General features: G+C 35.0%; 1 protein-coding gene across 1 annotated transcript; it reads right to left on the minus strand.

Moving 5' to 3' along the window:
- Positions 1–9,187: 9,187 nt before the first annotated feature.
- LOC110737024 (double-stranded RNA-binding protein 3-like) lies at positions 9,188–15,095 on the minus strand. Its single transcript, XM_021917373.1, has 4 exons — positions 14,794–15,095; positions 13,188–13,447; positions 12,369–12,588; positions 9,188–10,461 (listed from the first exon to the last, which is right to left on the minus strand). The coding sequence occupies exons 2-4, from the start codon at positions 13,431–13,433 to the stop codon at positions 9,338–9,340; spliced, it is 1,590 nt and encodes a 529-aa protein (XP_021773065.1). The 5' UTR covers positions 13,434–13,447; positions 14,794–15,095; the 3' UTR covers positions 9,188–9,337.
- Positions 15,096–15,371: the final 276 nt, after the last annotated feature.

Raw genomic sequence — 15,371 nt, forward strand, 5'->3', positions numbered from 1 at the left:
TTAGATTACTTATTTATTTTAATTAATATCAAATGTAACATACTAGTATTATTAATTTATTATATATTTATATATATACTTTAATTTAACAAAGGTAACAATAAATATAAATTTTAAAATATATACAATAAACATTACTAAATGTAGATCTAATTAAACGACTTAGGTTTATACAACGGTTTATATCACCTAATCCAACGACATTATTAATGTGAATATTGTCGTTTTAGATTACTTATAATTTTAATTAATATCAAATGTGAAATGTAACATACTAGTATTATAATATATATTATATATACTTTAATTTAACAAAGGTAACAATAAATATAAATTAAAATTAAATAACTTTAATTATTCCAAAAAAATACATTTCATCTACATTTTACATTAAAAATAAATAAGTTAAGGATTTACATTTTACATATGATCATAAATTATCCTAATAACAAATTTTAACCTAAAAAAACATTCCTAAAAACAAAAGGCAGCAGAATCTTGAAGCAGCAGCACAGCACAGAGGAAATAGCAGCAACAAGCAGGAACCAGCTCACGCAATAACAGATCAGCAACTTATCAAAAGCAAGGAACAATATAAGCAGAAGGGACTCAGCAGGAACTAATTTTTGTTTTTCAAAATTGCTCTCAGATTTACGTTTATCGTATCATCACTGAGCAATGGTTGTTTTAACTTAAAACTTGAAAAATGCTGCCAGCAAGTACGTATACATTGAAGTCTCAACATAAATGACAAGGGCAACGGTGATTCAAGAAAAATTAAAACAACAAGCATAAGAAACAGCAGCAACAAAACTTATCATAAATTCATAACACAAAAGGCAGCAACAATACTGAAGCATCAACACAGCACCTCAAGCTGGCAGGAGGCAGGAACCAGCTCAGGCAGGCAACAATATAGGCAAAAACAACTCAGTAGGGACAACAACCAAAAGGCAAAAGCACTACCAACAGCTCAAAACAAGTTCAAGCAACTTCAAAACTAATTTTTGTTTTTTAAAATTGCTCTCAGATTTACATCACTGAGCAATGGTTGTTTTAACACAAAACTTGAGAAATGCTGCCAGCAAGTACGAATGTACGATTGGTATCATACTATCATTGGCTCATTGCCTCATTGAATCATTGGTATGTAAGTAATTAAGTATGAAACTATGTAACTATGTACGTATAATCGATAAACATATATGTTAAAACTTAAAAGTTTAAAACATTTGTTGGTCGATCTAATTGAGTACTTGTACTTCCTTAATTATCAATTTATTGTATTCTAAGTATCAACTCATTAAATCATGGTCATGACGCGATCTTTAAAACAATCATGATTCATGACTTCATGACCCAAACCGCTTATAAACCGAACCGGCATGATCCGAACCATTTATAAACCGAACCGACATTGGACTGGGTAAACCCGCCCCTAAACCGACCCATTTCAAACCGAACCGATATGATCCGTACCGTTTATAAACCGAACCAACAGTGACCCGGGTAAACCCGCCCCTAAACCGACCCGTTTCAAACCAAACCGGCATGATCCAAACTGTTTGTAAACCAAACCGACATCAACCTGGGTAAACCCGCCCCCTAAACCGACCCGTTTCAAACTGAACCGGCATGATCCAAATTGTTTATAAACCGACCCGCTTATGACCCAAACCGAATTTAAACCGTAAAGAAATAAACCGAAACCGAACCGACCCGTCAGCTAAATCAAACCGTTTCAACCCGAACCGCTCCAAATCGAAACCGACTCACACCGAGGTCAAACCGAACCGCCAAACCGAAGTCCCACCCCTACTGGCCAACCATAATAGCACCGACCTTCGAAACCAGACGCCGCCAAATAGTACCCACATCTATAGGACGAATACCACGACAAGAGGTATGAGAGGAGCACTAGCAATATACTCTCCTAGTTCCATAGGACATCTTCCAGCTAGAAAGAGATTAACCACCCCGGAAATAAAGTCAACTAACTCAGCTCATCTGAGACAGCCACACTCAAACAATCCATAAGGTGCTGAGCACGTAAACCGTCCCTACCACAAGATGTGCCACGCGGAAAACTCTTAATCCGATCCAAAACTACAGCAGAAGCAGTAATGAGATAAAGGTGATCAACAGGTATATTAGGCAAGGATGGAGCTGGAGAAGAAGGGTGCTTTAATTTAACTGTAAATCCGCAAGAGTGACCTAATTATAAGGAGCAACGCCTGAAGAAGAAAGAATCCGGACTGCAGCGGTGTAATGACCATCGCATATCTTCCTACGACACTGCTTGATATTACGCTCTTCCAAATCAAGGTCTTCATCATCAACAACCAACAAAGTAGGAGAATCCTCTGCCAGAGTTTCCCTCACAAGCTGCAAACTACGACCGGATGCACTCCAAGAACAAATAGCACGGGAAGTACTCTCTTCCTGATGCCATGTGTGACTAACTGACTATGTGTGTTTTATTATTATTATTATTATTATTATTATTATTATTATTATTATTATTATTATTATTATTATTATTATTATTATTATTATTATCTTTGTGTGACTGATTGACTATGTGTGTTTTTTTTAACCATGCAAACCATTGATTATTCTGATCGAGCAATGTCTTGGGTTCTTACTTTTCATAATTATATAAAAACTGAGGAAAATTTGATGTCATAATATTATACTTGTATATAATAATTGCTTGATATTTACAATAAAAACCCTTAATTAAAAGCATGTAAATGAAAAATGACTTATATTAATATAATATTTACAATGAACTGAAATAAGAAAAAACATCTATAAAACTCGTTATTATTACTATGAATGAGTTTGTTGGAGGTCCAACTAGATGTTTTAAAGTTTTATATTTGTAAGAATTTATTAATCCGTATAATTTATTTTGAAACTTTAAACAATAATGTTTTGTTGTAAAAGTGGTTAAGTTCTTACTTTTAATTTCAAAGGTTAAATGTTTGATGCCAAGCAATGTATTACTATTTTATCAATAGTTAATATTTCTTCAAAAAAAATAATAAAAATTCTATCAATTAATATGTGGTGTATGTTAAGTATGTGCCTAGGCCTCACCCGTTGTCAAAGGAGTGTAAAAGATGTTATATTCCAAAATCATATGGCAATAGGAGGAGTGCTAACTTAGTATTATAAGTTTAACTTGTTTTTTTTATTAGTGTGAGATACATGTGTTGTTTGAGAAAATGCATGACTTCAATAGTATTTTACAAGCCAATATTGTTAGAATCTTAATGATCATGTTAAGAATTGTGAAAAAAAAAAATCAAGTTTGTTTTTTTTTTTTTTTTTTTTTTAATATATGATAAATCAGATGAAGTACATGAAAAAAAAAAATGTCTCCAAAATTAGAAGTCTTGAAACAACAATTAACTAGTTGGATGTAACTATGTAAGAGTTGCTTCATAAGGTGATTAGACAGATTACGTATGAATAATGTAGTGTGGATCTCATCAGATAATAAGACTAGAAATAATTTTGCATTTTTTTTTTGGGTTTGCATTTATTTGGCATATTTCACACGTGAAGCAAAAGCTAACTTGTTTTCTAGTTCTAATTTATTTTTATTTTTTTTATTTTTGACACAAAACTTGTTTTCTAGTTACTTTTTTTTTAAAAAAATAAAATTTGTATTACCAAAAACAAGCCAAAAATATGGCAAGTACAGTATAAAACACACGCCCAAAGGGCACAAACACCAGCCTAAGGTCCAAGACCCAAAAGCCTTGAAAACAGCAACAGGAAACTCAGCACAACACACTGGAGCAGCAACAACACCCAGCAATACTACAAAAACGGCATCAAGCCGCAACTAGCGTAGAGGTACTAATCAGCCTTACATAGACAATATTAGGTGTTGTCTATCGATATCTAAGCATCTACAGGCTACTTTGAACACAATGTCTTTGAAAGCCGACTCAACATCAAGACAACTCCCTTCAAACATCGTCTTGTTTCTCTGATTCCACACACAATACACTGTTTCAGTAAGCAACATAAGGTGCAACCTGCTAGCTTAGTAGGTGAAGTTTTCCTAAGATGTTTAGTCGCCCAATCAATTTCTTGATTGAAGCCCTGAACCAATTTTTACATCCAAGCAAATCAAGGGCCTTTTGCCAAAGTCTCCTAGAATACTGACACTGAAAGAAAAGGTGTTGCACATTTTCGTGCTCTTGCAGACAAAGGAGACATAACGGATCACAATTCACATGCCAAGTAAGGAGTCTATCTTTTGTTAGTAGCCTGTTCCAACAAGCCAGCCAAAGAATGAAAATGCTTTTAGGTGAAGCCTTGTTATTGCAAATGACCTTCTTCCAAGGGACTTTAGGAGCCTGAACTCTTAAGTGATCATAAACCTTCCTTATCTGCATTTTGCTTCCTTTTTGCACAGGACCCCATCCTCCAATATCATCGATAATTACCCTGATTTTCAAGATCTTCTTTAAAACCCACGTGAATCTCTGAGGAATAGCAGCCGACCACACATCCTTGTTTCTGAAATAATAGACATGGATCCACTTCACCCACAAGGAATCAGGTTTGTGGTTAATATCCCACAAGATTTTGCAAATTGCTGCTAAATTCCACTCAACTAAAGAAGTCACATTATTCCACCCTCCACACACCTTAGGGAGACATATATTAGCCCATGACACCAAGGCTTTCTTAGTGGGATTAGAGGAACCGGTCCAAAGGAAAGCTTTGAATCTGCCTTTGATTTCTTTCAAAATCTTTTTGGATAACACGAAAATCTGAGACCAGTATGTTTGAATGTCAAATAGCACACTTTTAATAAGATGAAGCCTACCAGTATAAGACAGATGCTTGACAGCCTAGCTATCAATTCTACTAGTCACTTTCTGAACCAGAGGCTTGCATTGGTGGATAGTAAATTTTCTAGTTACTTGAATTGTATGTCTCTCTTTCTCTCTATGGTTTCCTCTCTTCTCTTCTAAATAAAGCTACTTATTTTAGCTCTCTTAGGTTGTAATTAGTGTATTTTTTCTTTTTTTTTTCTTTTTTTTTTTTTTTTAAAAAAAGGACCTTTGACACAACCTTACTCTAATGAACCTATTCAAAAAAAAAAAGGAAAAACCCTAACTCTAATACAAGTATATTATTGTATACCGTATCAAATTACATTTTATTTTATTTTATTATATATATATATATATATATAAAGTATGGATCATGTGAAAACAAATGTTAGGGTGAAAACTGAAAACGATTCATCCTAGCCGTAGATTATCATCTAGTGGATGACATCTAACGTGTTTATACTAATTTTCTCTCTCCTCCTAGGAAAACAATTTCTCTCTCCTCCGTTATTTTCTTCCTCTTCTTCCTCCTCTCTCCTACTTTCTCTCTACTAATTTCTCGACATTTTTTTCCCTAATTTTCACGCTACTGTTTTCAAATTCAGCTTTAATTACTTTGATTTTTAGCAATTTTTCAGCTCTACGATCTATTATCAGGTGAGTTCTTTGTGTTAATTTCGCTATTTTTTGCATGATTTGAGGTTTTAAGGTATCTGAAATTTTCATCAATTTTGTTCGAATTTTGTTTGATTTTGCGATTTTCAGTTCGATTTTGTTCAATTTAGTTCGATTTCCTGTTTTACTAATCGATTAACTTTAGTTTCTTCCTTAATTTCATTGATTTGTTCGGTTCAGTCGAGTTTTTCCACCATTGTTAACTAATTTGAAGTTCAACTTGTTGATTTGATTGATTTTTGCAGTGGAAGAAGAAGCGTATGAGGAGATTGAAGAGGAAGCGCCGAAAGATGAGACGGAGATCTAAGTAGAAGAAGATCTACAGCTTTCACGATTTTTCACTCGCATTGAGAATTACCTTTCTGATATTTGTGACGGTATTTTGAAGCTTCTGGACACTAAGCTTATTCCTCCTGCTAGTAGTGGTGATTCTAAGGTCTTTTATTTGAAGATGATGGGAGATTATCATAGGTATTTGCGGCTGAGTTTAAGACTGGTGCTGAGAGGAAAGAAGCCGCTGAGAGTATTCTCACAGCCTACAAGGCTGCTCAGGTTAATTAATTTTTTCCTTTTTTTTGTTTGGTAGATCTGTTAATTAGGGTTTGGATTTGGTTTTTGTTTGTGATTTTTGCGTTGATTTGCTATGATATTTTCATTTTTCTGGAATCATTGAGGAATATTCAAGAATTTGATAAGCTCTTTATGAGTTTCCGCTTCAAGAACAACTCATCTTCTGTGAGTGGCTCTTGTTTTACCATCTTTATAGGCTCCTGGTGCTTCTGTTGTTGATTACAGGAGTTATTATCGCATTCCTCTTGGACATCTGCAGTGTAAAATGTGAAGGATTAGTATCTATTTCTTTTTCGTTAAAACATATAAATTAGTTTTGAAAATCTGTTTTTCTTGATCAGATATTAGGAAGATAATATTTGATGAACTATAGGATGTTTGATAAGCTTGTTTGTTTCTTTCTTTAACCAAGAGCATTGATGGTTGTTCTTGCAATTGTGGTTTAAATGGTTTTGAACATGGGAATATATATGTGTAAAAATCAAATGGAAAAAAGAATATGGACAGGAAATGAATAGATTTGTTTGGGTCAGAAACTCGTAGAGGATACATATCCTCTAGTCTCTGATGGTATATTATTTTATTGGGGAATTGGAGTCTTTTTTTAAGAATTGCTCTTGAAAATTTTAGGCATGTAATTGCTTACCTTTTTCTGTTATCTGATGCATGATTTGTACTTCACCAGGTATCAATTTTTCCCTTTGATCTTCAATAACCGTTGATACTTTATTCACATCCTGAAATATGCAGGGTAAAGGACATGTTAGTTAAATGGTAGAAGTGTGTCTTTAGAAATTTATTTCTAGAACTCGAGTATGCTAGTTTGCGTTATTGCGAGCTCTATCATTCCTGATCTTACCTTGTCAGCTGGAGTTAGTGTAGTAACCTTCTTCAGCCTTTGTGAAGATTTATCTCTGATTGTATGATTTTTGGTGCCTGCCTGCTCAATATCTACATTTTGTCGGGATTCCTCATATACAGGTGGCTTGCTCGTATCATGATTTCCTGGTATGCTTTCATTTGCCTCTGCTTCTGTCCTTATAACGTTGATCTTGTCAGGCTTGTTTTGCTTCAGTCTGTATGATGTTGGTCTGTGAGGCCTTAAAGCCCTGGTTGTTGACCTTGAAATTGTGACTGTCTTTCTGATATCTTCTTTTGTCTTCACCAGAGGCCTAATTTTGGGTGGTTTTATGTCACCTACCACCTTTTTGTGTTAATCATGGGTACACTTTTCGCTATATTTGGTCTAGCACAAGCTTCTGTCATGTGTGATTCAGATAGCTCATCTTTTGAAGAGCCATTTTCATCTGATCTCAAACTCGCTGAGCTATTTCTATTATCTTCTGAGCTCATGAAGTTGCCATCTCTGACTGGATTTTCTTTTTGCCTGCTGCTCAATAATGCTTTTTTTGAATCTGCCAAACCAATATCTTCTGCGTTTTTCTTGTCAGCATTTGGTTGCTTGACAAGGAGGAGCAGAAGAAGTTATCTGATGACATGGAGGAGCAGGAGAAGTTATCTGATGACAAGGAGGAGAAGGAGAAGTTATCTTATTTTTGTATATAGTGACCTTATTTTTGTATATAGTGACCTTTATGTAAATGTGGTCAAAATTGATATAGTTACCTTATTTTTGTAAATAGTAACCTCTAAGTAAATATTGTAAAAATTGATATAGTTACCTTATTTTTGTATATAGTGACCTTTGTGTAAATGTTGTCAAATTGATATAATTACCATAATTTTATACATAGTGACCTTAATGTAAATGTTGTAAAATTTGATATAGTTACCCTTTTTTTGCATATAGTGACCTCTGTTTCCTGTTTTCACCATAAGCCCTGTTTTCACCATAAGCTCTGTTTTCAGCGGAACCTCCCCGTATATATATATATATACTCCCTCCGATTTTTTTTTTAAATGCAACTTTGGGGCCTTATGCGGTTCACGATGCAAAAGTTAAGGGGTGTGTGAAAGTGGGGTTAATTGAAGTTGATTAAAGTGTGTAGAGAGAGAAAGTTTGGCCCACCACTTGGTAAAGTAGTGGGTAAAGTAGTAATTTTAAGGGTTTTTGTTTACCCAAAATAGAAATAAAATAGAAAGTTGCATTTAATTAAAATCGGACTAAAATAGCAAAAGTTGCAATTAAAAAAAAATCAGAGGGAGTATATAAAACATTGAATTTTATCTTACTTTCATTAGATTGTCTAAACTTATTTTTAAATTACATTAATCATAGGTCTAGGATTACGAGAGAGGAAGAGCATCCACGCATAATGCATGTATGACTTTGTTATCGAGTTTAGCTAAATATGGAAAGATTTTTATTTAATTTGCTAAAACAATTATATTAATAAATAATCTTTTATTATTGTGTATCCATAAGCACACGTTAAAGAAATATCCCTTCAAAAATAGCAAGAGAACAGGAAGATGAAGCATCCCATGATCCCAATATAAATGCTAAAATAGAAAGATATACTAATATTATTATTGTAAAACACATAATCCGTAGTAGATTGGCGATGCGTTGTCGACATATAATTGTATCATAGGAGCACATGGAGTTAGAAAGATACAAGTATGTTTGTATGATTGGCTAGTTGCCCATGTGAAATCATATTGTTTGTTCCATTAATCATATGAACTCTTTTGGATGTTCTATGTATAAATTCTTGTGAATCTACTAATAATGGTAACTCATTCATGATCTATTTGATTTGGATAAGATGGGTACACAAAGAAAATGCAATAATACTATATAATATTGTTATTGAGGATTTTTGGATACTTGTTAGAAGACAATCATCATTCAACTGGTTTATCCAGAAATCCAGAAATCTTCTCATTTGTCAAGTAACGTGTAATATGATTTGCTCATTTGTGTGATTGAGCAAAAGCCACGAATGAGCAAAATCGATTTTTATTTGTGCAAATGAGCAAATTTGAATGAATATCGACCTGTCTTATTTCGAGTAGGTTTTTGAGTAACCGAGTACAGAGAAGTTTTGCGAGGTCTCATAGCAAAGATAGCTCAAGGAACAGTGAATAAAAATAGCTATTGAAACGGGAGAACACAGTGAAACAAAAACAGTGAGCAATAATTTGTTTTATTTATCTGAACCATTGCAGTCTCATCGTGAATCATCGACATACCTACAATTTTGAAACTGCAAAATTTATAGCAATTCTAACATGAATCTATACTACCTAAGTTATATGACACTATTCTATATTTCAAGGTTTCCCATTTTTGATTTAATAACAGAAACATCACCTGTACTATTATTATTCCTCGTGTCATCACTTGATTCTTCCTTCTGAGTGGAGCTTGTCGTTCTTCTAGGCGGGGCTGCAGAACACACCGGCACAACTGATCTGATCTGTACAGCAGGTGCAGTAAAATGTGATCGAAAACCCCCAGTTTGCATTCTTCCAAATCTAGGTCTCACAGATAAACCCACACCACTTTGCATTCGTGGAGCAGTAATCGGAGTTCTAACATTCCTATGGGTAGGTCCCACTGGGACACCTTGTGAGGCTGTTGGCAAAGCCTTGCCAGTAAATCCAGGGTACTTCGAGGTTGCAGCATGGCTAAATCTAATGTTAGGCAGCCTAGATGATTCAAACTTAGGTGGTCCGTTTTCTGGGACATCCACTGAAGCTGATCTGATATTATTAGCTTGCGGTAAACCGTCCTGTTTGGCTTCCTTTTGAAGGTTTTCATTCAACACATCAGCAGTATTACTGTTGGGAACAGGAGCTTTTGAGGGCTCTGGTGGACAATGCTTAGAAGAATTTTCTGGTTTTTCCTCTTGTATCTCTTGAATAGCCACCATTGACCTAGCGTTCATAGGATCCAGCACTACATGGTTTGAGAAGTAGAAGGGTGACCTGACTGTACACATTGAAATTCCAGGGGAGAGAGGAACGGGTTGTTGTTCCCCAGTCAAGCAATACGGATGATGACTTGGCTGCAACATAGAATGCATCCATGGGACAACTTGGCTGGGTGGAGGAACTGGTTGGATAGGAACCGGAAGTGCCATAAGACGGCGCTGTTGCTCTGCTGCCTGTTCTTGCAGCCACATATGATGACTTGCCATTTCAGGAGGGAGATTTGATGATGTCCAGTTCTGATAACGAATGCCAAAAGAAGTTGTAGCTGATGGAAACGGATTTCTGAAGGTTGTATATGCAGGTGACCTATGATGCCCTCTTTGCTGAATATTTTGAGAGGAATTACTCGGCTCTGCTGGGTTAAGGCTAGCAAGAAATTGAGCAACAACTACTTGTTCCTGCTCCTCATAACCTCCAGAAATAGTGGTAGATGAAGTTGAGCCGCATTGAGACACTGCATAAACAAATACGAATATATTCAAGATAAAGGCCGGGTAGACTATAGATAATGGATCCACAATATGTTCTGTAAAATAAATGCCTATCCAATTATTAAAAAAATCATACACTTTCATAGATCTATAAAAGAATAAAACATAAAAATGGTGTAAGGATTGCCACCTTTTCCAAACAATAGAACGCCCATCTAATTTTCCTCTAAAGTTCAAACTATGACAAAATTATAAGGTAGAAGGGAATCATTCTCACTCCCAATCTCTCTCAATTCCCAAAAAAAATTAATGAAACACCAATGAATTCATGGTTGTGGTTATGCAGCAAATGAGTATTACTGCAGGTTTGATTGTGGAAGATAAGTTGTTGATTAGCTATACTTCAAGTCAGAATATAACCCACTTTTGGACTGTAACACTTCTGTATATATTTCTTAACTTGTTCTTCATACCACACTTTTAGCTGTTGAGGCTTCTCTTTACCTCACCAATGAGTAATTATCACAGTAAAAAAAATAAACTAGTGATGAATGCCTTCTCTTTACCTTACCAATGAATGACTATCACAATAAAAGAAAACTAGTAATGAAATTCTCATAGTTTCAACTATAAGAAATAGGATATATCATTAAGCAAACTATAGGGAAGAAGAATATACTAAAGGTTGCTTGTGGACAAATTTAACTTGCAGATCAAAGCATTTCTAGTCTAACAAATTGCATTCCAGTCCCACGTTAAAGTTTGAGATCGTTTTTCTCAGGTTGCCTAGCCTCAAATTTCTAGCTATAGACAGGGACAGTGAGAATCTCATCAATCAGGAAGTGTGAATCACATTAATGCATACACAAAATTACGGATGCACATGCCTCAACAACTCCCAATTCTGGTTACCTTAACATAGTCACGAACTTACAATTACTCTCCGTTCTTTAGCTGTGCTTGGTCGAAATTCATTACATTGAAATACAAAGCACAGTTACTAGAATCTGAGCTACTCGCCTAAGTATGAAGCTTTTTAAATCCGAGCTATTCGCCTAGCATGAAGCTGTTTACCCTGTCTAATACACCTTGTGCTTGTTGGATACTTCCCGTATGTGGACACTTGGGCATGACTTAATTTAAAGTTTAATTTTTTCACTAGTGTGAAAATGGAGTTGCTTTACACAATTTTTATGGGATACTGAAAATTCAGTATAAGCTTTCATTAGCATGGGAGTCAGCAATATTTTGATCTTTTAATTGAGCTCATGAGTTTATTCAGCATACATCTCTTTTAATAGTAGCCTAGATAATTCAGAAAATTCAATATACATGATACATCTCTTTTAATAGTTACCTAGAAGTTTTCAAAATCAATTTCTGCTGTGAAAATCTCTTCCAAACAACCCTCTCAACTATGCCTTCTCTCAATTATGCATTTAGGCAACTTCAAAAGTCACATTTCTTGCACTAAGAGACAAGTGTGCCACATGTTTCGATCCTTACCAATGACAACATGGCAGAACAAGCTCAATAACAATGCTCTCAAAACAGAACAGATCCCTATAACAAACAAAATGATTTTCTTGTTCTCTTTTATATGGTGACAAGCTATGTTAGCTTGGGTACAAAGATCAGAAATGTGTATGGATCAAAGGTCATAAGCCATTATTCTTGCAGCATTTTGTCTATTAATTTGAACTTTGATGCTTCCAACCTCTTTTACCTATCTCAGGGCACTAGTGGAGGAGATATGTGCATTGATTAAAGTGCGGATGGTAACGTAATTGCTAGTGATTCACATCTCAGCAAAAGTTATTATAAAAGAAAAGCACATTTAGACAACCTAAACCATTAGAATTTTATGTAATGAGTGATTCAGTAATGACCAAATGCAAGGAATACAGAACAGGAAGGAATTCATACACACTTTGTTTCAAGGCAGACCAAGCAGCAATAGCTGCGTTTTTCTGAGCTTGTTTCTTGGTTTTAGCTGGCTCTCCTATGAAAGTCATTCCTGCCAACTCTACTGTGCATGAGAAAACAGGAACATGTCCTGGCCCCGAACGAATAGTGGTGTAGGCAGGGAGGTTTAGGCCAGCTCTATGAGCTGTCTCTTGAAGCAAGTTCTTATAAACTCCAGTTTCATCCTGCATTACATAATAACAAGATGTGTCTTCAAGTCTACAACATATTTGCACAAATCACTGAGTGCAACTCAAAATAACTGTAAGCAGGAGCCATGAAAATGTACAGACAAGCAAGACCTTTAGAAAAATTTGCAACTGATATCTGACATGGTGCCCAAGGAATATGAAATGCCATTGACTCTACCTTTAGATTTTACATTAAATTATATTAAAGCCTGTTCTTCAATATGTAAAATCAGATGAAGGGCTGTTACAAAAGTTATAATAAAAGAAAATTATCCAGCGGTGAACTACAAGGGAGATAATTTCTTAGAGCATCGGTTTGTGTCATGTTGCTCCAAGCTAACCAGCATTATTAGAGAAAATTAATCAGCAGCAAACTACAAGGGAGATATCTAATAAAAGAAAATGCATATCTTACACGAGAGACACTATTTCACAAGAATATTGAAGTCAAGAATATATCTCTTATGCAATATTTGGAGAAGAAGAAATGAACTGATGAAAGGAGTCAAAGTCTCAAAGATCAAAGGGATCAGTTATTTTTATTAAATGTTGAAGTCAATCAAGGTAACAATCCATTAAACACGGGTACTTACCAAAACTTTAGCGGCAAGTGTTTTTGATGGACCTCTATCTGCCAGTGTGTTTAAAGCTACTTCTGCAGCTGCATGCTCAGCCTGCCTCAGAGTAGAGAAGAAGGCTGGGCTATCAAATATCTCCCCGTTGAAGTTAACAGAAGCCTTGAAACGTGGAGCGTGATCTGGTCCTTCACGGATACAGGCATAAGATGGCAAGTTGAAACAGCTGCGCTGAGCTAACTCTTGCAATTGGTTCTTATACATAACTAGATCTGGAGCTGTGGAAATACAAATGATCTCTATTCAATGAGCATAATGTCACACATTAAAGGCATAAAATCTTATATGGGCTATACTGATAGCTGAATGAAAGATGAACCAAAATGGGGAAGGACTCAAAGAAGGTAATCGAACCCCCATGGCAGTTGCTCCAGACAAACAACTAAGAAGACCAAAACAGTAAAAGATGCCCAAAAGTTAAACCTAATGCCATTTCCCCAACAATAATGGTCAACAAAACTGGGGGCTATGAAAATCAATACAAAGTTTCATTTGAGAGACAAAATTCTTTATGATTTCCTGTGCATAATGTAATGGCATTTTCCCCATCAGAGATTGATTGATCAACCCTTAGGATTGGAAACTCTCATCTGAGAAATAGAGGAGAAAGAGCCTTACATGATATAGATTTGATGGTCTTTTTTCCCTCAATTTGTTTTTTCCTTAATGAAAGTTTCTCTGTATCCCTCTCATGAGGTTGACAATTATAAGGATTAACCAAACATCATTCCCTCATATTACTCACACACATACCTAATGCAAAGCCATCAACAAACACCCCTGGGATAGATTTCATGTAAACATCTGGGAGTTTTTGCAACCATATAGCATTTACTCCTAATATTCTAATGAAACAACAGCAGCTTATACTTCTCCAATAGGATACTCCATAGACCCTACAAGTATCTGTCTTCTTTGTTCACTTTCTTTGACCAGCCATAGGAGGGTTACATTCAGTATCCAACCACGCGTATTCCATGTACAACTGAACTCAGGACGAGCCACTAATACGACATCAAAAATAACCAGCTTTCATTGCATTTTATTTGCACATTTCAATTCAGATATCCCAATAACACAAATAACAATCACCACCACCCAAATAATGGCAATGAAACAGCTCCAGACTCCAGCAAACAGCATAAGCAGTACATTCCATATGCAGCTCTCCATTTCTGCCCCTTATTTGAGTTAGTTTAATCTCATCATAAGTATAGCTAAGAAATCACATATACTTTCTTCATTTTAATACCCACAAAATTAAATTAAACAGGTAAAATCAGCAACATTTTCAAACCAAATTTAAGACAATCAACTTACAAAATCTAAACACAGTACTTGAATGCTTCATAATCATAGACTAAAACCCATAAAAAATAACCATCATTTAAACTCTTAATCAAACCAAACACATTAATAATCACCCATATTGTTCCTATTAAGAAAAGAAAAGAAAAAACCCAATCTTTAAACCCAACATTAATCAGATCAATCAATACAGAAATCAACAAAGAATTCTAAAACAAACCCAGAAACCAAATTAGCAAAAGACAAGAAGGGTTACCTTCAAATTATTGAAATTCCTGAGTAAGACTGAATTGGATTATAAAAAAGCCGGCAATATTAAGCTAAATAGAATAAAAATAAGATGAACCCAGAAAACAAAATAAAATTTCAGCTGGAGGTTGTTGAAAGTGTACGTCATTCTATTTGTAAGCCCATCACTCGTTCACTCTCACATTTTTCACTTTCGTATCAAATTTCACAAAGCAGCATACACTCACTCTTACTTTTGGAACTTTTGATTATCTGATAGCAACATCTATATTGCTTCGGGGCTTTTCTTTTATTTGCCCTTCTATTTTTTGGGGGTCTTTCTCTTTTTTTTCTTTAATTTCTACTTAAGATTGATTGATAAATAAAAAATCATACGACATTTACAAAGAAATTTAAATTTGATAAATACATAACAATTGAATCAAATAAAAGCATCCTTTCAGCAGAGCTACGATTGTTGTTGCAAATCGTACATTCTTCATACCCTCTTTTATATTGCTGTGATTTGCAGCCTTCTTCAACGAGGGGGTCTATCGATCTGTTGTAGTCGTGAAGAATATTTTCGTCTAATTCATCTGATTGTAA

This window comes from Chenopodium quinoa, unplaced genomic scaffold (assembly GCF_001683475.1).
Source record: "Chenopodium quinoa cultivar QQ74 unplaced genomic scaffold, ASM168347v1, whole genome shotgun sequence".
Classification (NCBI taxonomy): Eukaryota; Viridiplantae; Streptophyta; class Magnoliopsida; order Caryophyllales; family Amaranthaceae; genus Chenopodium; species Chenopodium quinoa.